This window comes from Ammospiza nelsoni, chromosome 6, assembly GCF_027579445.1.
Source record: "Ammospiza nelsoni isolate bAmmNel1 chromosome 6, bAmmNel1.pri, whole genome shotgun sequence".
NCBI lineage: Eukaryota > Metazoa > Chordata > Aves > Passeriformes > Passerellidae > Ammospiza > Ammospiza nelsoni.
Window position 1 is genome coordinate 34,730,110 of NC_080638.1, and position 26,076 is coordinate 34,756,185.

The 26,076-nt window shown below is 35.0% G+C and overlaps 1 protein-coding gene across 1 annotated transcript in view; it reads right to left on the reverse strand.

The window, feature by feature from the left end:
* CDIN1 (CDAN1 interacting nuclease 1) overlaps positions 1 to 26,076 on the reverse strand; it is a 124,241-nt gene that overhangs the window by 90,463 nt on the left and 7,702 nt on the right. Inside the window, exons 2-4 of the mRNA XM_059475133.1 lie at positions 7,114 to 7,159; positions 6,197 to 6,261; positions 2,935 to 2,995 (exon numbers count right to left, since the gene is read on the reverse strand). Coding sequence (XP_059331116.1) covers positions 2,935 to 2,995; positions 6,197 to 6,261; positions 7,114 to 7,159 — 172 coding nt within the window. The remainder of the gene's footprint in view (positions 1 to 2,934; positions 2,996 to 6,196; positions 6,262 to 7,113; positions 7,160 to 26,076) is intronic.

The window sequence follows — 26,076 nt, forward strand, 5'->3', positions numbered from 1 at the left end:
ACAGAATTTCAGGAGGTAAATGCATTTAGATGCACACTCGTCAGAACTGCACTATATTTGCAGATTAAAACTAACAAGCAAAATAGAGGAAACAGGATCTTTTTGCAATTATCGGACTCAATAATTTCCACCAAATGGGTGGTAGTAATCCACAGTCCCAATGAAAAACCAAATAAAGTAGACAACATAAAATCCTGGTTATTATGTTTGTACATTTTACATCTGAACCACCCTTTGTAGAAGATGACCGTGAAATCCCTTTTATAAGGTTATCCATCAAGGAAAAGAAGTGGTCATCCTTTCCTATGTATGAATCCTTGTTCATGTGGTAACCATCAAGTGATACCACATATCCTTAGCATCAATATCTCTAGCAGATGTGTTGGGCTTGGTCAAAATTACTTCAGAGTTTATATTTTGATTTTTAACAAAGATATTCCTTCATTTCAACTTTTTTTATATGTATGAAAAATGTATAACCTAGTTGCTCCTAAAATTACAATAGCTTTTTAGATACCATTAAAATCCTGCTTTAGTGAATCAGAATTTTAACTAGGAGACAGGAAACCTTGATCACACATTGTCACAATTAATTTTCCTCGACATCTTTTCAAGTTCACTGTTAGCACAAAAATTTTATCCCGATTTAGTAACTATACAAAAAAGGTTACTCCATTTGTGCATACATATTTTTCCAAATATGTATGTACTTGGATGGCCTTAAATTCCCCAAGTAGAGAGAAATGCTTTCTACGGAGCTGCTTATTTCCAGTAACCCACATCAGAGCTGACACATGAAAAATGGTGAAATTACTGAAGGTAGTCCAGCCTGAATAAGGACTACCTTATTAGTTCAGGTACTTGCATCGCCCTGATTTTCATATTAATCATGTGTCCATCTTTCTTTGAAATAGGGCCATCATGCTTCATGTCAGAATTTAGCATGTAAGTAAAATTCATAGTGCTTCAAATCTCACTTGAAAATATTTGTATGAAGAGAACAGTGACTAATTTTATTGTTTCTAACAAAAATGTGATTTATTTTAGTCTTTTTGTACTACATATACAATATGAACAGTTGACAAATAATTTCATTTTTAAAACAGAATTAGAAGTAGTTTTATAAACCCTCAAAAAACATCCCCAAAAGATAACAATATGGAGCTTTTCCTATTTAACAGAGCTGCTACATACTGTAATATAGCTATGTTATATATTTCTCATCAATTTTTACAGTTTCCACTGATTAAATATATATTGACTCATAAAGTATTACCATTACATCAATTGTCAGCAGATGCAAGAGTATGTCATTTAAATATTAACTATCATATAAAAATGGCAGCTTGATTGTTTGGAAGCAGTAATCTGGTGCTGGTTATTGCCATGTTTCCCTAATGCATTGGGTGGCAGTCAAAAAATGCATTGCCTTTCTGATATACCTGTACTACAAAACCAGAAACAAATAAGTTTTTTATGTATCTCCCCTTTCTCTCAGGCTTAATTTTTATTTATTTCTGAACTGCAGATATCTTTGATCTGAATTGCAAAAATGCATTAGTGAAATATAAACAAAGATATGCTCACTGGAGTCAGAAATTATATGCATCATCTCTAAATCAATGCGAAAAATATACAAAGAACCAGTAACAGATATATTACTCTGTGCTTGAAATATTTTTATGACAGTTCCCATATAATATGGGTGCAATATATCATCCATTGGGATGTTTACCTAAATTCTTAGTAAGATTGTACTTATTTATATAAAGTACTTTCTATTCTCAGTACTTCAAGATTTGTCTTTTCCAGAGATGGTAAGAAGCTACACATTACCACTAAAACAAAATAAATTCTTGATTCTACGCTAACTGTATGATCAGGTTACACAGACACTTCACAGACCATTAAAACCTTCCAGTAATTGATAGGTAATCACTCATTTGCTGGCTGCAGCAATGTACACGAGAGAAAAACCATTCTTTTTTTCTAATTTAACATGTAGAACTTGCTGCTATTGCTACACTTAATGTTCACAGTGCCATATCATTTTTAATGCAAACACTCATTTTCTACTTCCTTCTTACATTTTCTATTAAAATGCAACACAAAACAGCATATATTTCATTCTATCCCTTTGAGGATTGCATGAGCAGTTCCAGGGAGTATCAGCTATTGTACTCTTACTATTACAGTAGATAAATATTTTAGAGTTTAAAAAACAGGTATTTCATCAATTTCTTTTTTTCTAGGAAAACTCCTTGCCACTTGTTCAAACTTTTTACCTCTTCTTTAATGTAGTGCTAAGATAGCAGTTTCTAATACAAATAACACCTTGTATAACAAGGCAAATTCATATTTTAATTAATAAACAGCATCAATAAATTTGTAAAGACTTTAATGGCATCCGTACAGAACTTTTCATGTACTGAAAAATTTATTCTGCTTAAGTGCTTTATCTTAAGCAGTTTTCATTAGCCATCCTCTAATCCATATGAACAGAAATAAATGGAGTCAGGAAAATTATCTGTTTTAAGCCTTCCTATTACTAAGAAATAGTAATAACTTAGATGGGTTTTGTTATTAAAGGCAAGGAATCAAAATGATACAACTCCATTTAATCAATTTGAGAATTTTTAGCAAGTTTATGCAATAAAGACCTGCAGTTTGTTGGAAATTTTCAGCAAAATACAAATTCAGGGTATCCTACACATTTGCCTTGAAGTTAAAAGACTAATTACATGAACTGATTTATTAATAAACGTGGCTTTTTGTCTAATTATTTTAAGTACTAACAGACTGGGGAACCATTTAAAATGTCTAATGTGCCTTGAAACCATTTTTTTAGGTTAATTACATTTCTCACTAAAGTCACTGTAGATATGCCCCTCAGGTTTTACACTGGAAGATTAAAGAAAAAAGAAAGATGATTACCTCATTGGCCAGGTCCAGTAATACTGGGGCAGCTGCATTTTTCATCACCCCATTCAGATACCTAGACAAGACAAAGTCAGGTAATTTTGCAGTGGCAAGAAAAGGCCACTTTATACATGTCAGCATCCCTTGTGAATCTTTTTCATTTGGGGGACAATACCCCATTACAGATAATGCCAAAAATTAGTGCTTTAACTGGCATTATAGATAATCTTTTAAGAAGTATTTTAAGCAATCACTAACTCTCCAGGGTTGTCTCCTATTCTATTCATCTGCAAAATATATCCATCTCAATGAAGACACAGGTAAAAAACTGAATATATCAAGAAATTTAAAAAATTGTGACAATAAATACACAAATAAATTATATATGTACTACTTAAAGATGCATCACAGACAAATAAACTTCTATTATTCACAGTAAAGATTTTTGGTTCCATATGACCTTCAACTATGAAGGTGCAGTGTATATCTAACCCAATTCACTAGTACATACAAAAACATAAGCTCTCAAATTTATTCCAGATTTCATCAACTGGGCAGTAATTTAAGTACTAAAGGCTTACTTCAGTGAAATAAGTCTAACAATTTATATTCTACAAAGAAAACAAGAAATATTTAGGATTCAATGAAGGTTGATAGAAAGTCATTATCCTATCAGTGGCAAAGGCCTAATGTTTCTAGTTGAGGGTATTACAGAATGATGTTTCTGACCATCAATTCACACAATGCTGCTCTCCTCACTTCTGTTACTTTCACTGCTTGATATTTACATTTCAATAAAACTTGAAACCTGTGTTCCGAAGCTGATGGGAAGGAGCTATGATATTGGAAGCCACTTTGTGCTTTGCAGCCATGTGGAAAAGAACAATAGTTACCAACATTTGAACTTGCTCGCTTATCCTATCTGTATTCACATAGCACATCATTACTGACATCATTAGAAGGCACAGCCTTTCCAGCTCTATCATTATCTATCCATCAGAAGACACTTCTGCTCATTAGTTACAGACATTAAAATTCTTTATCATTTTACCTTTTTGTAGAATGGGTGGTACACCTTTATAACACGCCTTCACATGAGATTTGATAGAGGGCTTTTTGCTTGCAAGTTATTCTGAAGCTTAACGAATTAAGGAAATTTAAAAAGCTTTCTGGTGTAAATTATTTCAGTTCCATATTAAAAAACCCCACAAAACATGTTTAAACATTGTAAATTTATAACAGAAGAAAATGGAATATCATACACAAAACACACAACCAGGAAAATGTACTTGAGATTAAAGTTCTCAAACATGCATCTAGATGATCGAACAGCCCCAGTGAGAATGAAGTAAATTTCTGTCATATATTTCCAATGCTTCTGGCAACTCCATTATAGACTAACAGGTCTCACATGCTGACGGCAATACAGTTCTGAAAACCTGCTGATCCTTCTTGTACTTTGTGCTTGCCTAAGTTTCACACTAGTAAGTCTCAGCCAAGTAGAAGAAACTATTCTATTCAACTATTTTACTTGCTCCTAACAGGGACCACGGGAAATCTCTACCTTCAAAACCTGGTAGCTTCTGACCTAAGAAAGCAATGACAGCACAATTATCTGCTTGTATGTCAGCAGAAATACTAAGGAGCATAGCACCCAGTCTGGGGTTTACAGCAGTAAAGTGGATGCTACAGAAGAGCAGAGGAGAAGACTTGTTTGTCATATTTACACCTGAAGTATTTCAAAGTGGCTTCTATCTCAAGTTGTCTGCTTCTGTAGATTCCTAAACATACTACACAGTAAATCTATTAAAACAGGACTGAAATGAGTTTTTTAGCTATTGACCAGAACATCTCTGATTTTAAAACATGTGCATTTTACTCAGCCATGTTAATACACTTGCAAAATGACATACTCAGAAACAGCATAAAGAATGATTTTCTCTACCACTACCACACAACTTCATACATAATGCATTAGTTATGTACTGCTATCATACTTCAGACTACAGAAGAAGACAGAAGACCAAATCCTCCTACCTGATGTGAGACAAACTTAATCATACCTACAACCCTACTGACACCAATACAACTGCTGCTTTGCATAAAGCAAAATCTTGTCCCGTGTTTCAGGCTGAAGTTTCAGGCTGGAACTAGTGATTTACACATAGTCTAAGGAAAGGGTTACTTATGCAGCAGTTACAACTACCACAGGCCACTTCACTGAAACTTCTAGTGAAAAATAATTAAAAGTAGTACTGTATATGCATGTTATTAGCACAACAAAATTTTAAGTCAATATTCTTCCTAAACAAGAATCAACCCTAGGAAAAGTGCAATGTGATCCAGTACAAATTTTACAAAACAATACAACTACTAAAAAACCAAAATCAAACACCCAAACTAGTACACTTCACACTAGATATTCTCAACCAGTGTATAATATAATCAGGCTGTGGTTAAGTTTTAAATACATGACTCTGGCAGTAGCACATTTAATTGTTTACAAATGAAGGCTCTTTGTTTATTTTCTTGATTCATACAGATTAGTATTAAGCATGAATATCATACATCACAAGTAGGAATTCACTTGCCATGCATGCTCTTCAGATATGTCACTCTACAAAGTAATATTTTAATTGCGTATCTTTACCTGTTATCACTATGCCCCAATTATGTCACTGGAATATTTTTAGTAAAGCCTATGGAACTATCAGAAAAACTACAAGGTGTAGCAAGCACAGTTTATTAGCTTAAGATGCAAACAATTGTAAAATGACATAAAGGTTTTCATCCTCCCTTAAAAACTATTTCTGACACTTCTGTTGATAAAACAGGAGTGATCTAAAAATTAGTGGTTTAACTGGCAATACATGAATATGTAACTTTTTGTAATGTAACACAAATGTTGTTTTAAACAAGCAACTGTAGCAGAACAAGCTCTCTTGCTGTAAGGAAGTCATCAAAATCAGTCTTGACACAGAAATCCTAAAAAATTACAAACTATAGGCAATACATAATAAATGCCATTATATACATTGGAAAAAATATTTGCTTATCCTAACTTAGAGCCAGGGAAGCAAACTCTTTCTTAATCAGAATGACCAAATCCTGAACAATTTCTGTATTTCCAGTGAAAAACATTTTTAGGTGAACCATTCTGTATTCCCAAATTCTTCATTTATTGTTATATAAAATTAGCTTAATAAACTAATTTACTCACAACTGCTGTAAAAATCAGTATCTATGATGAGCCTTAACTTGGGTGGGGAGGTCATACCTTTGGTAGTAAGCTTCGATAGCTTCAGCAGTGTGATGCTTGGCATGTGTTCTTTTGATTTGTTTCTGGAAAAATGAAAAAACGACTTTTACAAAGGTGTCATAGATCAAAACACAGGAATCGTGACTACACAAACACGCGATCCTTGGCTACACTTTGATAGATGTGAACCATGCTTTTAGATTCCATACAGAAATGACATTCAATCTACCTATTGAATTGAACGTCTTCAGAGTGTACTGCAATGTACCATATGTAAAAGCCAGTAAGGTCACAATAATTGAATCTAAATAAGTTTACCGAAGGCTGCTGAGGGCAAAGAAAAACTTGTTCTCTCTTTCAACCTTTGTATTAATTTTCCCTCAATTCAATTCCATCTAAGTCTGGTGCACTCTGGTTTTACAATTCAATTGGCATTTTTAACCAGGAAGAACATTGCTTAAAAACAACTTATTTGAAAAACTACAAAAAGTAATTCCACAGAGACTTGCCACTTGACTGACACCTGTCATCTCATGATAAATGACTCCATTTTCTGCCTCTCTTGCCTTCTGCCACTCCGGCAATGGTCATTTATCATCATCTCTGTCAGCAATGGAAAGCAGCACTGACAGTGCAAGTCAGCAAACATTTAGCACATGGAACCACGCAACACAGGGAAATTATTATTGTCAGAATAATAATGGTTTAGCATAATTTATTACAGGTCCACCAAATAAGCAAAGGCTAGATGTTATTAGACAGATGGATGGGTAGGCTTGGCAGCCATCCACTGAGACTCAGGCGGTGCTTGATGTGGAAAAAGGAACATCCTCCAAACCAATCAGAAAGCTGGCAGTTCAATTACAAAGAAATAAAGGGACATTCATCATTCAATTAGGCACCTGTCAACCCTCACAAAGGAGAAAACTTCTAACCTGGTACTCCTGGGAGAAGATGCTCAGCAGAGTGGACTGCGATTGACTGGAACAAATAAAAGAAGGACAAAGTTAATTACTGGAGTGCACTGCAAAGAAACAAAAGAGAAGGGAGCTTCAAAGGTAGGCCTGCTGCCCTGTAATCTAACAGAACATGAAAACAAGTGTGGAAAAGTTGTTCCAGATGAACACCTCAGACAAAGGCTTCCTGCTGCTAGGTCAAGGAGAGAGTGTATGAGGGAGGGGAGGAAAATATAGCAAGAGTTTCAAATCAAACTAGCATATTGTTTGGGTGATTCAACTTCAGAACCCAAAAGTCCTACCAGGAGAAAGTAGTGGACCTAAAAGGTGACAGGGAAAAAATGGAAATTAAAGCAAAATTTCCATTAAAAATTGATGGAGTTAAATTCCATCAGCAGTTGGGAACACGCCGCTTGTTCACTGGCAACATATTGAAATTCATTTTGTTAGCAGCAAGGGAACTTCTTCAGTAGCTGTCTCATATTCAGGTTAAAAAACTTCCCCCTCTGTCAGAAGTAGCATATGGGACCAGTGGAACATTCCCACTGAAACTGATGTGCTTTGAAAATGGAAACTTTCACAGCAGGAAGCCAAGATTCCCCGGAGTCGGTCATTTCCAAAAGCTGCCATAAGCTTCATTCATCTAAGGCTCCACTCAATGTCGAACACCTGGCAATGAAGCAACCTGGAAAGCATTCTTCCCAAGTGGGAATTTTTCTCTCTGAATTGTTAACATTTAGAAAAGAGACAAGATTTTTTTTCCTCTAAAGGCAATCAATACCACACCGCTACTGTTTTCAATTGTCCTCTGTGGGTATATCTACCTCATCACATCCTGAATACTACTAATTACTCCTGATATATTTTTCTACTACATGCAACTTGAACAAATTATAGTCTCAATAAATCGAGTTTTATGGTACAGCAAAGCATTATGAATAATTAACATTTTTTCCTTCCATGAACGTACCTACTATGGCACAGCATAGGTAGTTCAGAGATTTCACAACGTCTAAAGTCTCACTCTTCTGTCAGATTTCTTGTATGTGAATTTAACACCTGTATCATATCATAATTACATTAAAAGCACATATTCTCTCCATACATAAATGATCCTTCTCCTTCCAACTGTCACACTTCAGAAACACTACTTTAAAATAAGGAAGTCCTACTTTCACTTTCAAAAGGGAACACTGAAGCACAAAACAACTAGATGGTTGGAGCAGAGTTAAACAGACAGTATGTATATGCAGCATGGTATAAAGTTACCTCTAAACCAAGCAGCTGAAGAATCAGGAACAAAGTGACTAGACTAATGCAGTGCTGTATAAAGAACTTACAAGTATGTCTTATCCATAGCTGAGCTTCCAGGCTTTTTGCCTCTGTATTTTGGACTTGTCAGCCCAGCACAACATCTGTGTGACAGCAGTAAGCTGAGCCTTGATCTTTGGTATTTTACACATTGGACTGTTCACCCTGAGTACTGAGACCGAATGTTAAAACAGTATAAAAGTGACAGCAACTGAAACTGACTAACATATAGATTTATTAAATTAATGGATTACAGAAAAAAACCAGTCCAATACATTAAAGAATTTAATTTTTATAAAGTTTCTATTCACATAAAGTAAACAGTATTTAAATAATAAATATTTATTTAAATACACGTTACACAGAGGCCAGGAGTTGCAAACCACAAAGCCTCTCCAAAAGGTGCATAATCCAACTATGACAATCTGCAACCTGCACATGTAATCACTAAAAGTTGAACAAAGGAAATGAAGGTTATATACTTACACAGGCTATACAGATACAGAAAGCTAAGATATTTCAAGATGTTAAAAAAAAAACCAAACAAACCTGCAGGCTATAAATAAGTTCAATACATATGGCCCCCTAATGGCTCACCACATAACTATTATTACCTTGTAGATTTACATGGCCATAATGGTAGAACTGAATTTAGAGATAGATGTGGGAAAAATCCCAGAACAGATCAGGACAGCATTTGACTAGATCTCTGGTTTGAGTTATCCTCCAATGACATAGCAATTTTTGTGGTTTTAGTCTACTCCTTGCATGTTAACCGTATTTATACTACCATTATCCTATTATACACTGACAATGACAGATAAAAAAAACCTAAGACCATTATTCCTCCCCCCTTTACACTCCACCTTTAATGGCAGACTTGGAAATGCTGGGTTAATGACCTTGATGACCTTCAAGGTCTTCTCAAAATTAAATGTTTCTCTTATTCTTGTCCATTTTATTTGTCTCTTTGGTGTCCTTGGATTGTGACCTACTTCCATTTAGTTCAACACTCCTCTCCTACGGAACAGTCTTTCCAACTGTTCAGATAATTTAGGACATAGCACAAATACTGAAAAAAAAAAATCATTCAAATAACAGTGCAAACTGGATATCTACTGGATTGCCGTACAGCAACTTTATCACTGGGGCAAAGAGAATTATATCAATAACACCATTCAAATAATTACAAGCCTTACTACTCAATGATCTTTCCTCTTCTCCAGAAGAAGTGGATTTATATCTTCACATGGCTGCTTCCATGTTTTTTTCGGTTAACATCATTCCTGTCTTAAACACTAAAACCACTCATCTGCCACTCAGTGTTTCCTTGCTACAATTTCATTGAGACAACTTCCTGGCAAAATGAAGTAGCTCCTCAAAACACAGATGGAGCATCTATTGCAAGATCCTATTGAGTGAAAACTGAAACATCACGGTTTCAGAAAACACTGAAAAAGACACTACTATGTACTTGGACAGGGAAGAGAAGTCATGAACATGAATTTGAATAGCAAAACAGCACAATCACAACTGCTGATATGACAGCAGGAATAGTACCATAGAAGTTATCATTACTTCTAGAGGAGCAGCTAAATTCCCAGGACTCCATCCACATTCTGATACTTCTATATAAGATTTCAAAGCAACAAATGAGCAGACAAATGCATTTATTGCTGAGCTATGCAGGAAAAGAAACATAACACTCAAAGTGGCTTTTTATTCAAAATAACATTTGAGTACCGTGCTATTGCCTTTCATGGAATAAACTATATAGTAAGCCTCATGGCTTACTTGAAGATAGGTTTGTGACAAGCAGACCCTTTTGTTGAGAAACAACTGTAGAGCCAAGGTACATAATTGCTGATTTTCTGAAACAAACAAACAAAAACCCAGAAGTCATAATTCTGAGTACTACCTCATTTAAACACTTAATAATCTAACCTGTTATCCCTCTCATAGAACTAAGTATATTGCCCAGGGAAATAAGCAAATTTTTCTCTTGAGTTCTGTAGTGACAACTTTCATGGAAACATTTTCTTCTGCGATTCCAGACAGTAATGAATCTAACTCCCAGAGCTCTGTTCAATGCATCCAGCCTCACTCTTTAGACATCCTCTTTTACTTGCATACTGGCATCCACGACACCAATTTACCTTTTGCTACTCCATGCTGATGCCAGTGGCATACTTCCACCTGAATGCTTGATGCATTTCATGCTCTTGTCAATATGTAAGTGGATTTGAGCAGAAAACTGAAATCTAAATTTAGCTAAAAATGCCTATTTTTAAAAAATAAAATTACTTTTATTTTATAAAATGAAGTGTAAGTTCTAGGTTACAAGTGATATAAAGATATAAAATTTTGCTTGCCATTAAAATAACAGTATTACAGTTATTAAAGTTATTTCTAATACACAAATCCAACATTTAGAATGGGATGCCCAAGACAGTCCAGAAAAAGGGATAACAGAAATGATCTCTAAGAACTCAGATATCAGTCAAGCTAGAAAGAAAACTGCAAGTTTGGTGCTGGGAAAATAATATGCCTTTTGGTCAATTACTACATAAGAATGAAATTCAGACCATTCTCTTCTAATGAATCTCAGAATTTGAAGACAAGGAATGCTATAATCCCTGGAGAGTGTTTCAGAAACGTTCTGGCTTGCAATGAGTACTCATATATAAAGTAGTAACAGATAAGTTACTAGTTCATATAAGCAGTTTACTGCTTTGTATCTAGAGTAGATACAAAACTTTGGCTAAGAAACAGCTAGTAATGATGAAAGCAATTTAATGGTATCAGATCATCACCTCAACAAAACAGAATTGCAGATGCAATCAAGATTTGGAGTGCTGTCCAGCTTAATATTTGCTACTTCAGCCTCAGAAGGAGAAAACCCAAGCACAGCAAATGTTATACAAATATTGTATTATCAGCCCTTGCAAATCATGAATTCTTTGCAGTTAAGATGCAACTTACAGCTTTTACTATATTTTCTGAGATTACTGAAAACATGGAGTTGTAGGTGCAAACCAAGATTCCACTTGTTTCATGTTTCATGTTTTACAATGAATTTCCTCTCCCTCACTTTTAACTCCACAGTTGTTGCCTAAAGTAGAAAAAGTAAAAATCAGGTTTAGATTTAATGTATTTTATGACAGAACAAAGGAAGAGCATCTAAAGAGATTTCACACACGTGAAGACAAGAAGAGGGAAAGCATAGTTCGTAAGACAAATATGTTATATATAACAGAATAGCTTCATTGTTTCCTTTTCATAAAATTGAATATTCCACTTTATTAGAACAATAAATATATTGGTTAAATAACCGAGGGGAGGGGCAGGAGCTGTGTTTGCAACATTCAGAAGCTGGTATATGAGAAATCCCAAAGCTGCAGTGTCAAACCTTCTCTCTGAAGAACATACAGTGCCACTTAGCTATAGCAGGAATTCAATAAGGGGAAAAAATTTTCTTCCACAGTCTCTCGTGAGTATGCAGTCCTACTCATATCTTTTGTTATATGAAAGTTCTAAAGTTCTAAAGTAGATAGCCAGGGTCTCTCATTTTTTTTAACTGGAAAAGAACTTCCCCTTTCCATGTATAGTAAGTCTAAAAATACTTTTACTGGTACAATATTGAGCATTAAAATAAACTAACAGGGCTAGAACTGTGTGGTGCTGCCATGCCAGTTTTAAAATCTAAGTGAGGAAAGAGATATAAATCAAAAAAATTTACAAGGCTAGTGGTGAAAGGGGAATTCTCCTCACATCTATCCTGAAGTTTCAGAGCATGTGTCTAAAACATATTTTTCCTGTTATATTATTAAAGACATGAAAGAAATCCAAGCAGCCAAATCCTCATCTTCCATACTGCAAATGATTTGGAACAGGGACTCCTAAAGGAAGCCATGTTTATGTTGCTTATCACATGCTAACCAGTCCACCCTATTTTGTAAAAACTCTGTCAGTAATGGATTTCAAATAGATCTAGCAGCATTGTTTCAAATGCATACCATGCACAGAGGCACACAGCCTCAGTGGCTTCCCAGAACTGCAGGACGTGGGCAGCAAGCACCACAGCTACCCCTGTAAATAACCCAGTGCCAGTCTGATGGTCAACTTCCCACCTGAGGGCAGGCGACAACTTGTGGATTCTCACAATTTCTTCCACATGTCAGGATTGTCCAGACAACAAAAAGGCTTCTTAGCAGTCTGAATGATTCCACAAGACAATCCAGGAAGGCTCAGGAATACCAAAGGCCTACCCAGAGCTTGTTAGGCTTATATGCCTGAAGAGCATGGAACAAAGGAGGCACCTTGACCTCTGCAATAGCTACAGCTTTAATCTTTCTTTACTGTAGCCTCAAGTACAACATTTTTTCTTATAGTTTAGTATGACTGTAGTCATTTCTCTGAATGAAAATTCTCAAAAAGCAGAGTACTGTCTCTGTACACGTGTACTTTTATCATTCACAAATCTATCAATGATTTTTCAGAAGTCAGTGAATTACCAATTTAAGTTAAATCAATATACTTGTCTACATACATGTGTGTGTCTATATACTTTTAAATCAATAAGTTAGTTTGAATTAGGGTTACTGAGTAACATAGAAGTATCTAAGTCTTCAGTTGCAAAATGCTAACTTCCATAAAGTGGCCATCTTCTAATTTTCCAGCTTTCCAGCTACACCAGTTCAAGTCTGGAATACAAAACCAGTTTTATTATTTCTGCATAAGAAGCTTTCCATACAATGAAGCATTAATGGTAGCTACTCCTTTGGAAACTATCAAGTGAATACACTTCTACAGAGGAAATACTCCCATTACCATTATTATGATTATGATTATTATTATTTTGTTGTTGTTGTTGTTACTGTTGTTATTGTTACACTATGTGTGAGTAGATATACATACATATACGACAAGAAGAGTGTGATGATGTGCTCATTTCAGACTTAATACCATACATTTAAAATCCAGATGAAATTCAAGCTCATCATGAGAACAATAACATTAACCAATTTTAAAATTCTCTGATATCCAGTTCAGTAAGCTGTACAACAGCTCAACTCAAAAGACCTAAATAGATCCCTAAAAACTGCCTTTGCCTCAAAGTCAATTTCATACCTTTGGCAGGATCAAAAATAAAATACGAAGTAAAGATTTTGAGGAGAAAGATGTGCTGCATTACAGGCTTCACTATTCAATGATAATAAAAAGATTAAATTCAGGCATGTGCATACAACTTTGCTGCCTACGGCCACAGTTATGAGTATAACTGTATGACAAAGCCCAGCCTAGGCTACTTGAGAAGAGTCATCACTTCTATGACCTTGACACTGGTTGGTCCCACAACTTCTATACAATTTAGTGATGTGTGAGAACAGATGATGGTGCAATACATAGAAATGGCAGCATTTAAAATTCATAGTAGCGTAAGGCCATTACTTTTCCCACTGGGCCACTTGAACTTTAATAATGTCTGACCTAGTTGGCCAATAAGTTCTAGCAGCAGACAGAGGAAAATTGTCAGTATTAGATACTGTTTGATTTTTCATTTAGGAAGACTTAGAAGTTTCTTTAAGAACAGAGCACCAATTCTTCCTGTAGACAACTAATTTTTTGGTGTCTCTTGTAACAACCAATATATTTTAAAACAACTGCAGACTATGAACAATCTGTATCAGATGTGAAAAAAATAAATTGCAGAGGTAAGTACAAATAACCAATACAGGCAATGATCCCAAAATAATGCTAGCTCTTTGCAGAGATAAATTACATCTTCTTCCACCCACATCTAAAAATCTGATTTCCAATAGCAAAAATGTAAGCATAACTAAAAATACTCCATATTCGAATTATTGCAAAGTATTATGATCAATCTCCCAACCTGAAAAGAGACGAACAAAAATGCTGGTTTTCCATTCACATATATATGTTTGAGAAAAACGGCATTATGCTTTAACAGTAGATAAATAAATAACATGTTAAAAAACCCAGCAATCACAGCAATGGAAGAGTAGCAGGTCCATACAAAAAGAAACTACTTTTTCAGCTTTATAATCTTGGTAAGCAAGTAGTGAAAATGGACAGTAATTTGCCTAAGATACTGTTCTGATATAATTTCTTTCCGGAATGAAACAATGTTTGTTGCGTGAATGTTTGGAACCTATTCCAATGCCAAACCCACAGAGAGACCTCTATAAAAAAATATTATTTCACTAATGTCTCTTCCATTAAAATATAAAACTATTTTGTAAGGTCACATTTTCAAACTGAAAAATACTTTCAGATGTAATACAGAACAATATATATCCACAATAGGGCTTAAGAAAAACATTGTCAGTGCTAAAATGTGAAATTAAAACTCCTAAATATTCCGACATCAGGCTTCATTGACTATTGAAAGTCCTCACCTTACAGACAGCAGAACCCATCTTTAAGCATCTAATCAGGGAATCCACTGACATAAGCAACTGATAGGAGACAAACAGGGTTTGTCTCCACATACACCTTGATAATCTCAGAACGTGTCCACCACATCTCCGTTTCTTGGTATTCTCAATAATTCTGCTTTTAATTCTACCATTAAATTTTTTGAGAATATTAAAAAAAAAGTTCCCCAATGCTTGAGACTCGCAAAAGTAGATGATTTGCTATGTTGTTCATTTCAACTACTTAGTTAAAGCTTAGCAAGTTACTTAGCAAGAAGAAAAGTTTCTGCATCTCCAGGAAAGAAAGCAGAGGCATACAGCAGCATACCAGAGACTGAGGAAAAAGGAAAAACATCTGTGAACATTTGCACTCAAGTGTACATCATCCACACTTTACTTCAATTTACTTCAGTTAAGACCGTACCAGAAACATGTTTGCAAGTCTGCCATCTTTATCTTAGTAGCACAATCTAAATATTGAACCATTAGATAAAAATACACTAAAGTAGTTCCTTATCTGATGTTGGTCATGCAAAGAAGGATGTTCCTAGGGTGCAAGAGCAAAGGACCCCAACAAGCAGTTAAGGTGAAGAAGATACAGTTTAAACCAGGGGTTTATCCTTCTCCTTTCTTATCTGCCCTACTGAATAGAGCCAAGGTCCACACATTGAAAATATACTCAGTAAACTATTACCGGAAAGTAATTTTAAAAATATTTATTTCATGTTCATTCCTTCATTTTGTTTGGATTAGCCTATTGAGCTACTTTCTTTTATGCCCAGGAAAAGAAATAGATCAGTTAAGATAAGTTTTTCAGACTTCAATCCCAAAATTATTTACTGTGGACAAAGGGGAAAATAATTCTACTTTATAGCCTTTTTTTTCCAGCAAAACTATATTGTCCTGTATAAGTTAGGTGTTTAAGTTTAGAAAACTATTTTTATGAATGAATGGTAATTCCGAGCTAATTAGCTTGTTCATTTTGTATTAAAACATTAGCCTGCATGTAAAAAGCATAGTTCAGCACTAAATAAATCCCTAAATACCCGTAAACAATTTGCTCCTAAAAATATATAATCAGATTTAGAAAACTATAAACTACATTTAAAATTTACTATTTAGAAGCAATTAATTACAAAGACAGCCAGGTGGCTTTCATTACATAAATTACTGTTAATGACACTTGCCTCATGCTGCTACTGTATTTAGCATTTGCACGCATCACATGTCAAGCACACACACTGTTGCACAGGTTTCTCCAGGGTAAAAAGTGAACATCTTAAGTCAAAAAAGCTTCCAGTTATCCAATCAAAACTGTTAATTCCTTAAACAAGTTAGGATCTTATTGATGCTTCCCATTCAGGATATAATCTAAAATATATTCAGGATAAAATTTCAAGAAGCAAACACAGATGATATAGAAGTGAGAGTTTTTAGTAAATTCCCATTTTGGTTATGATACAGACTCAAGGCAAGAGATTAATCCATTTATAGCTAGTTTCCTTGAGATTTTAGAGCCCTAGACAGTGTTTATAATTAAAAAAAATTACAACTTTTAAGTTATTTGTAATTATTGAGCAAAAATAAAAAGAAAAACAAAGATAATAATTCTTGTCTTTCCCTGAACAAGTTGGGGGAGGGGCCACTTGAATCTGCTTACTAAAGAGTCCTCTTTGAAAGTTTCCTCCCAAATTTGCCCTAAACCAGAACATTTACCTACCCAACAGTGCAGTATTTTGTCTTGCATATCTAAGTTGTTGTATCATGCATGCTGATATTTACAAAGGCTACTTTCAGCCCCAGAGATATAGCATATTATGCCATAGAGGGAATAACGTCATTTAATGCCACTAATTACTTCCCCTTGGAAAGACTGCAGAAATGCTCAAGAAGGAAATCCAGCTATCTCTTTCTACTAATGTTCTTCCAGCATTCTCTTTTTAAAAAAGCTGTCTACCTGAAACTGGAAGGCAATACGAAGGGAACATCACAAGAGCTGATCACAACATTATATTAGTGCATCCTAAAACTTCTCTACTCTTTCCACTCCTATCAACAGGTTCTTCCTTTTCCTTTCCCTTCCTCCCCTCTCTAGAGGAGTTTTCTGGTGTTCCTTATATTGCCCTGAAAATATATACAATGACTATAAGCTTTGTTTCTCACAGTGCCAATGCTGGCTTTCCAGAACTCTTAGTCCATGGAACAGAATTTAATGGAACACTAATGGAATGGTCATATCTGATAACAACAGTCAATAAGATTGACCACACAGAACCACCTTCACTAAGAACCAAAATTTCACTGGCTTTGGTAGAATAAGCCTAGCAGCTTTGATAAATAAATGTGGAAGCCAAGGAAGAACAAACATTAGCTCTCTGTTAAAATAAGTTGAAGATTACCTCAGCATGCATTAAGTAATATGGCATGACTCACTGACACTTCTTATATTTTTGTGACTTATCAAAAACATAATAAAAATATACATTACTGTCTTTATATTAAGTCCATAAGTACCACAGATAAAAAAAAAGTCAATGAGAAGAGTGTTAAATAAACTTCACTGGAATTCATAGAAATTTGACCGATAATATCCTTCAGACAGCTTTCAAAAATGCCTCACACAAAACATCCAACTCTATCCTCTCATATTTTGAAGTTTTAATATTTTACAGTAAAGCAGTAAAGGCCACAGAGCCTTCTTCTCTTTCAGATAAATCTTAATCTTGTTCTTCACATTTAAATATCAGGTCTTTATATGTTACCTAATTTCAAAGAGTGGCAACCTAACAGAATTAGGACTTCAGAAAATAGTGAAAACTGAGAAAGAGAACAAAATATTCTCAACTGGAATGTTTATAGGTCTGCACGTTAGTGAGTAACTAACAACTTACACATATACATTATGCATGATATATTTTATAAGAGGGCTCATATTCTTATAAAAGAGACCTCTACTTTTAACTAAAGGGTATCAGTAAGAGGATGTTGAGATCAACTTTCTGGTTTTCAGAAACCAAAATATTTAGAGTGAAGAAGGGAGCTAAGCCATAAATCAGTACTTTGTTTTCAAGCTTATCTTTCTAAGACCAAGTAAAAGATCCCTCTATCAACTTTTATTTCGAAGCAATTTCTCCCTCATCATGACAGTAATATTTTACAGCCAAAAGCAGAAAAAATTGCACAAATGTAATTTATCACAGCATATATGCAAATATTTTTGTCTCTCTGTACCCCCTAGGTATTTTGTTAATGCAACTCTTTCCACTAAACCAACTGCAAAGAAACATTTAACCTAAAGTTATGGCAGTTCATATGTAATCTGTTACCTGGATTAACCAAAAAAAAAAAAGGCAGAAGGCCTCTCTATCCACCTAATCACCATATCAATGACACATGCCACAACAGAGAAGCACTAGTTTATTTGATTGATCATGGTAGATAAACTCCAAATAACAGCGAAATTAACAAATGCTTGACATTTGCTCAACATCCATTATTCTGACACTGCTTTCAGGATTTCAAAGCCTGGGAGTATGCTTAATCAACATTCATATTCCCTAGTGAGCTACAGGCACCATATTGCGCCCCGCCTTAGTACTGATGAAAACTGCATATTGGCCATTTCCAAAATGTTCTGGGACTCCACGCAGGGCCCCTTCTCTCCCTTGTTCCTGTTCTGCAGTTTTCTTTTAAACACTTCCAAGACAAAAGCATCTGCCAGTTTTTCTCTCTAGGGATGTATGCAAAATGAACTTAACAGTTTTAAGGCAAGAGAAACCCTCACATCTAAATTCATTCATAGGACAGAAAAGGGCCTAAGAGGCCTCTCTAGGGACAAAACCCTGCTGAAATTTTCCCCGACAACACTGGGAGCTTTATAAAATCTAAGTCCAGACAATTTCCAATTCAAATGCCCAGCATAGCATGACCTTTGTCAGATCTATGAGCCCTAGATGCACCCACTATTTTTTTATTCTAACCAGCACAGACATTAGACAGGGCACTACTGCTAAGCAGGAGGTTGACTATTTGCATGCTCTTCTATTGTGAAAATGTAACAGTGACAGCACTGTGTCGAATTCTTTTCCCCCTAGAACTTTAACTCCATAGGAGAGGCATAGCTGACAGATGACTCTCCCAACATCTGTGTTATGTACACTGCACAGCTGAGGAACCTTGGATCACTGTCACGGCTTCTCAGAGATGACCTACACCTTTCTTATATCTACACATGATAAAAAAAGTAAAATAAAAATTTAAAAATGCCTTTTCTTAAATGAAAAGTAAATATGGCAAGAAAGATTAACATAATTTAGTCATTAAGCTGTTCACATAGCAGCTCACCATATGTTGTATAAATGTCCTATACAAAATAATTTATCAGCCTTGACACGTCGCACATCATATTGTATTATTTAATATGCTTACTAAAATTTCATGGATCAAGCACCACTTCTGAACGCATACAGAAAGCCCTAGAAAATATTTCTTCATCTTCCATGATTTATTTTGATTGCCTTTTACAGCTACATGATAAAGTAGAACTTGCAAAATTATGAGGTTAGGGTTTACACAGCTATTGCTTCGTATACTATAATATAACAATTGGCTTCATGTCTATATAACATTTTACTTGCATTTAATATTCAGAGGCCCATTAAATTAAGCACACTGCTTTCCACTGCATATTTTAATAATTTCAACCAGTTATTTCAGTAAACATCCTGATCCACTAATGCAAAGTTCCACTGAGAGATATTCTTGAAAAAGAAACTAAAGAGCTTAAAATTACAAAACAAACTAACACAAACAAGTAATATGTGATACATGCTGACCTCCCTAAATCTGTCTACAGAAAAATATATTCACTTCTACACAGTAGCTGAAACATTTGAATATTATCTTTAACTTACTGATTTAAAATGTTAGAATGACAGGCATCTAGTGCAGATAAATGGACAAAATTCTCTACCCAGAAACCTTGAAACCACGAAAAATAACAATGTGTAAGAATGATCGTCTGTCACTGTCGAGGTCTGTGTCTAAATAGCAAATTAAAACAAAAAGTGTAAGCAGGAAGCTTGTGAATCATAGTTGTTGGGCAACCAATGGAATTTGTTTGGAAAAAAATGCTCAGCACTTAGATGACATATCAAGCAGACAGATATGGCTAGGAAAATATTTAGACTGAAACTATACATTTATTCCATAAAGGACCATTTTCCTTTCTTTCTCAGACCACTGATGTCAAAGGAACACAATACAAATGAGATAAAAAATGTAGCCCAACTTACTCTTTTTGGTCAACAATTATATTCTCCCGTTCCTAATAAAAGGATGACATATTTCCTAATAAAGGAAAACATATTCCTCTGTTAGATCACTCATTGCAATAAGCTCATTGAACTCCATTTGGATTGGAACTTGCTTGGCTTACTGGAGTACCTGCCAACTGGTCAAAGCAGATCTTCATTTTTAAGCTCTGTAAGAACCAGAGATCTAGCTTTCAAGTTTTTTTTCTCTTTTTGTATTTTGTGTACCCTAAGAAAATACACTTGTCTAGGAGGACATATTGCTCAGCTGTATTGAAAACTGAAGGAGAGCTGCATTTACACATTGCATTTTATATTAATGCTGTAAATGGCTAATGTTCAACAGCCATTTCATATATAGAAACATACACTCACTCTCTGCCTACTGTACTCTCCACAAGTTGTAGTCTCCAAATGAGCATCTGTATTCCACAGAAGAGATGTAATAAAGGACTGGATGGTACAACAGAAGACTGATAAGAAGTTCTGTTATCTCCCAGCCAACCACAAATAGAAACAGAGAAATGTGACGTCTTTATTGCTGTTGGTGTCTTCAATTAACAACAGGGAACTCCAAAAGACCCTTTATAGTAATTCAGTCACAGGAGTATTACCTCCATCCTGGTCACAGCTTCTATGTTGCCTTTGAAACTGTTTCAGACAGGCTACATTGCATAAAAGAATACTTTTGCTATCACAGGTGTCTTGTTCAAAGGAATATTTGACAACATTTTGCTTTCTGTGAAAGAAGAACGTGTGCTATCTTAGAACATTTTTATTTTGTGTTGAAGTTTGTGGAAATATATGGGAAACTAGACCATCAACTGCTTCCAAGACTTTGAAGGCATAAATACAGACATGCAAATAGAGAACAATCACCCAAACAATAAAGTCCTCTTCAGCACTACATCCTGATCTGAAGCCTTTTTCTACATTTGGATAGACAGCAACACTTAGCATTCTATTCAGATGAAAAGGATAAAGCAAGTTCAACAATTCTCTAATACAAAGCAATGAGACTGTCACTACCAATCAGGCTACTGGATGTCCTGGCGTGTGCAATGGAAGGGATAGTATCTTCTATTCAAATCACTATCATTACTCAAAATGTTATGGACACAAGAATTTTAAAAAAAGATTGTACTCAAATAAAACATAAGACATGTAAAAAAATTGCTTTAGTTGCTTACAAACAAAAGTTTTTATCCTAAGTTGTTCACAAATCATAATGTTTTTCCCATGACAGGCACAGGTTCCTGTTTGGCAAATTTAAGTCTTTTGACAAGAAATTAATTTATTTTGAATTCTTCATTTGAAGTCCATGGACAACAAGGACTTAATGAGATACAAGCTGAAAACTAGTAACAAAGCATGCCTATGGGTGTTTGACATCTACTTGTACGGTACCAACTAGCCAAGCAAAAACATGAACAAGGCTTTCAACCATCACCTGATCAGAGGAATGCAGGGTATTATCTTTCCATTCCTCTATCAATGCTGCTGGTTTTTCTTGGTAACAATACTATATCAGGCTTGGCTTAGAAGACAATTTTATTAGGATCAGTTTTGGTATTGCATTTTCTTACAGAAATTAATCCTCAGCAATATCTCACTCAGTTGAGAGTGTAATTCAAGCTTATGAAACTTTCACACTGAAAATAGAGGTGTTACTTTCACCAGGAACTTAAAAGAATGAACAATTAAAAAATTACTCTCGTAGAAGCATATATGCTGCTTTTAAAGTGATGTGATAAGCCATAAGGGGCATTTGTCAGCACCAAAATGGTTGTAGTCATTAATTTAAGTAATAAATCATAGGTCCTGCTAACAATGACAGCAAACAGACGCTAACAAGAAAATGTATTATTTAATATGTTGTGTGTTATAAAAATGTAAGCATTTCGGACACTTCTTAAATTTTTATAATAATATGCATTTAATACATTACTGTTTTGACACATACAAGAATCAAATTTATAGGTCTCATTCAGGACTTGTTTTCTCTTCTGTGAACACAGAATGGATTCCTGAGAGAGAAAAAGCTCAAGAAGTCAATGTTTCAAATAGATGTTTGCAACAAAAATCAAGTTGTTTGTCTTGCTGTCTTGAAGTAACTACCATAAGCATTGAATCTCATCACAAAATGAGAATCAACTTATTTGCTTTTATGTAAACAGAAGTTTTCCCTGCAAGTTGGAAGGAAAATGAAATAACTGTGAAGATTTTCTACATGTATGGACAGCAAAAGATCTTATAATTTGCCATGAAGTTAAAATATAATTCTGTACAATCCTTACACACAGAATGCCAATATTGAATAACTCTCAGTGAGTCTGCCAAGTTATAAAAACAGCAGTTTTATTTCCTATTGTATCTTATTGTTTGTTTCTTATATCAGTTTATATAATACCATGTAATGCTACAATTATTTTCACCAAAAGCATTGCTTGCAAAAATGCCAAAACCAAAACAAAATCTATGCTAGCAATCAAAAACTTTATCTATTCCATTTCCTCCATTCACAGCCACCCTTCTCTCTGGACCCTGAAAGCCAGACAGAATGATGATTCTGTCTGATTCTGTTACTGACACACGAGAGCCTAAGAAATGCAATTTTGCCTTTTGGCAAGCTCTGCCACACTAAATAGAACCACTGTGCAAACACCTTTTCCCAGCCCTGTATCTCTGCTGCTGCACAGCCTGCTGCATAAGGTCCCTCTGCGGGAGGGTCAATTGTTTCTAAGATCATCACTGCTTTTTCCAAACATTTTTGTTTTGACTTAAGGAAACTATTTGGATAATAAACCCCTGTTTCATTCTGATTTTCAATGAACTCCTCTTGTTATTAGCATAGTTCCTTTCTTGGAAGTGCTTTGCTCAATGCTTTAAAACACTTGAGAAAGCAGTGATCAGAGTATGGAAACTAAATTTTCTTCATTAAATCTACTGAAGCAGATATTAAAAATGCATTTAATATACCAGGGATGGCTGGTGGGCATCACTGACTGTGACAGGCCAGTTACTGATGAGCTGCTGTCAGACGGCCTTCTCAGCAGGGATCTGTGTCTAAGGCTGCTGAAGGACAGCAATATCTTCCCTTGTGTGTAAGCTCTATTCATCTCTCAAGTATTTACTAAATCACAGACCTCTGCACACAAACCCAGTGTTTCAGCGCATGCTAACAAATGATGGATGGCCTAGTCAATTCGTTATGTCCTGAAAGCGTGATTTCCTGCCATTCCAATCATCAAACCTCTAGAGCCTTCAGAGCTGATCAGTCCTGGAGAATATATTTTGCAGGCTCTATTAAAGGAGTAGAGGTTCTTTCCATTAGTCTCAAACTTTTTTTTCCCTGGCTGATTTAAAGAGAACTCTCTCCTTCCAACAGCACCACTGCTACCACTCTTCAACGTGTTAAGTATTCAGCATATGTACCTGTGGTACATCAGTGAAATAGCACTCCTAGAACATGAGCCAGTTAAAAAGATGAATTTTGTTTGTGACTGCTATAAATGCGACAATATTTTATTTAAATTCATCTATATGTCTTTATTATGTAACCTAGACAATCCCCAAACCATTTTGTAACTTAGCTTTTCTGATCAAATACCTTTTACAGCAAAGGAGTGCTCAAAAGGACCTGTTTTCTTTGTATTTGCCTAGTGAAACATATCAGAACTCTCTTAATTACATTCCTCTTAAAAGCATAAGACTTAGGAATAAACTTACGATGTTTAAAAGACAGGCGAGCTGTCAAAGAAACAGACCTTCTACATTTCACCCTTTTCACAGCAAGGCGGTATTGTGAACAGTCCTTCTTTTACGTGCTACAGGGGAAATTTTATTTACCTATTCAGTGATTTATAGCAGCAGAATATACATACCTCATGCCTGAAACACTGAGCTTCAAATGAAATAGTCTACGGCTGCTAAGGAGTTAGCTGTCTACAGTACCACAAGTTTTTAAATGTGGTGTAACAGATATGAGTTTAGGTAAACAAGCATTTGGTTACTCTGAAGTGCAAAGACCTTGGATTTCTTTGCTTGCTAGGTGTGATCCAGACACAGCCAGTACAAACCAATCCACATTGCCCTACTGTTCACCTCAACCTTGACCTGGAGATTAAACTCACTTTTATTGCACACAAAGGTCATCTGTGTTAGGTCAAAATTCAAAGTCCCTTGTCAGCTAAGGTTGATATATTCCAACCTTTCCTACTCTAATGCATCAAATTTTTCATGGTGAGGTCATATTCAACAGACAGTGTATTCAGCAATTTATCGTGCCATTGTAATATAGCCCAGAATATGACTGTCCAAAAAACAATGCATGAATAAAATATTTTCCATTCTGATGTAGCAAATCGCCTACGCTCGTAAAACTTGAACCTAGCCTTGTTTTCAGGCTTCAGAAGAATGATACATTATGGAACCGTTTCTAAAATACAATCAAGAATTACCATTTCTATCACAATATTCCTTAAATATAAGCAACATGAATATAATGGTATCCTAAAATCCACAAATCAATTAAAAAGCACATATGGTCAGTGTTAAAACTTCTACTTCATCCTCCCTTAACAACCACCATAATCTTGCCCTTAAATCCACAGACATCTGTTGGTCTGTCTGATGACATCAAGCTTACTTTAGAATGAAATACATAGAAAAAGACTGTGTCACAAGACTTATATTCCTATCCTACCAGTGATTATCACATCCATGGAATTTAAGAAGTGTCAGAAAGTACAACCAAATTAAACCTCACAAATCAATACAGTAGTGTACATGTTGACCAAGACAACTCTCCCAGCTTTGACATATGAAAGGATTTTCTTTTTTCTTTTCCTTTCCCTTTTTAAATCTTCTGCTCCTTTTCTGTTTTCTTTTCTCTCTTTTTTCTCCATTTAATTTCTTTTTCTCTTGCATTTTTTTCTCTTCTCCCTCTTGTCTATATTTTTCTATTTTCTTCCTGTTGCTTTCTCCTTTCTCTGCATTTTTTTCTGGTTCTTTTTTTCTCTCTCTTTCTATTTCTTTTCTTCTGGATTAAACAAGAGCACTTAACACACAGCTCCAACAGATTCAGAATGCATTTTCAAATTATAGGGAACTAATTTCCACATCTGCTTTAAAAGACCCCCTCCAATCATTGTATTTCACCATCAAATCTTCAAAGGATATAGTATTGGCTTCTAAGTGGTTTGTATAAATTCCTCAAGGCCAAAAAAGGTTTCCCTTTACTCAGCCAAAATGAATTTCACAAGTGTAATAAGTCCTGTTCTGTGTAATTTTTTTTTTTTTTTTTTTTTTTTAAAGGACTGTACTCCCATATGGTAACACTTCACAAACTGGAAGGGGAAAACATTAAAAGAGAAGAGAAGGAAGAGATTTATCAGTACTCAAGAATTCAGAAAATAAAAATTTAATTTTCCTTGTGTATTTCAAACAAAATTTCAAGAACAACGATTAAAATAGATTTGTATTTTGCTAGGATGGACAACATATGTGTATAAGGAAGAAGATGGTTACACCAATAAAAAATGTGACAGAAAACTACAATGGACTTCCTTCAAAATTAACTTTCATGCTGACACATACATATATTACGCCTACTTTTCTATTAATAGGTAACATGCAAACAACTACAAAAAAACTTCTTCTATCTCTCCAAACAAAAGAAAGCACTCATGTCCTGAAAATCTAGTATTCACCTGGGCCAGTGGAAGTTTTCTGCCTAAATCCTGTCTGTTGGTGTTGGGAAAGCCACAAATGTGAGCAAAACTCTATTTTCCATTCTACTCTGAACCCAACCACTGCTATCAATATCTAACTTTTAAGTCAGCATCTTCTGTTTAATTTAATGAATAATAAAGAAGACAAAG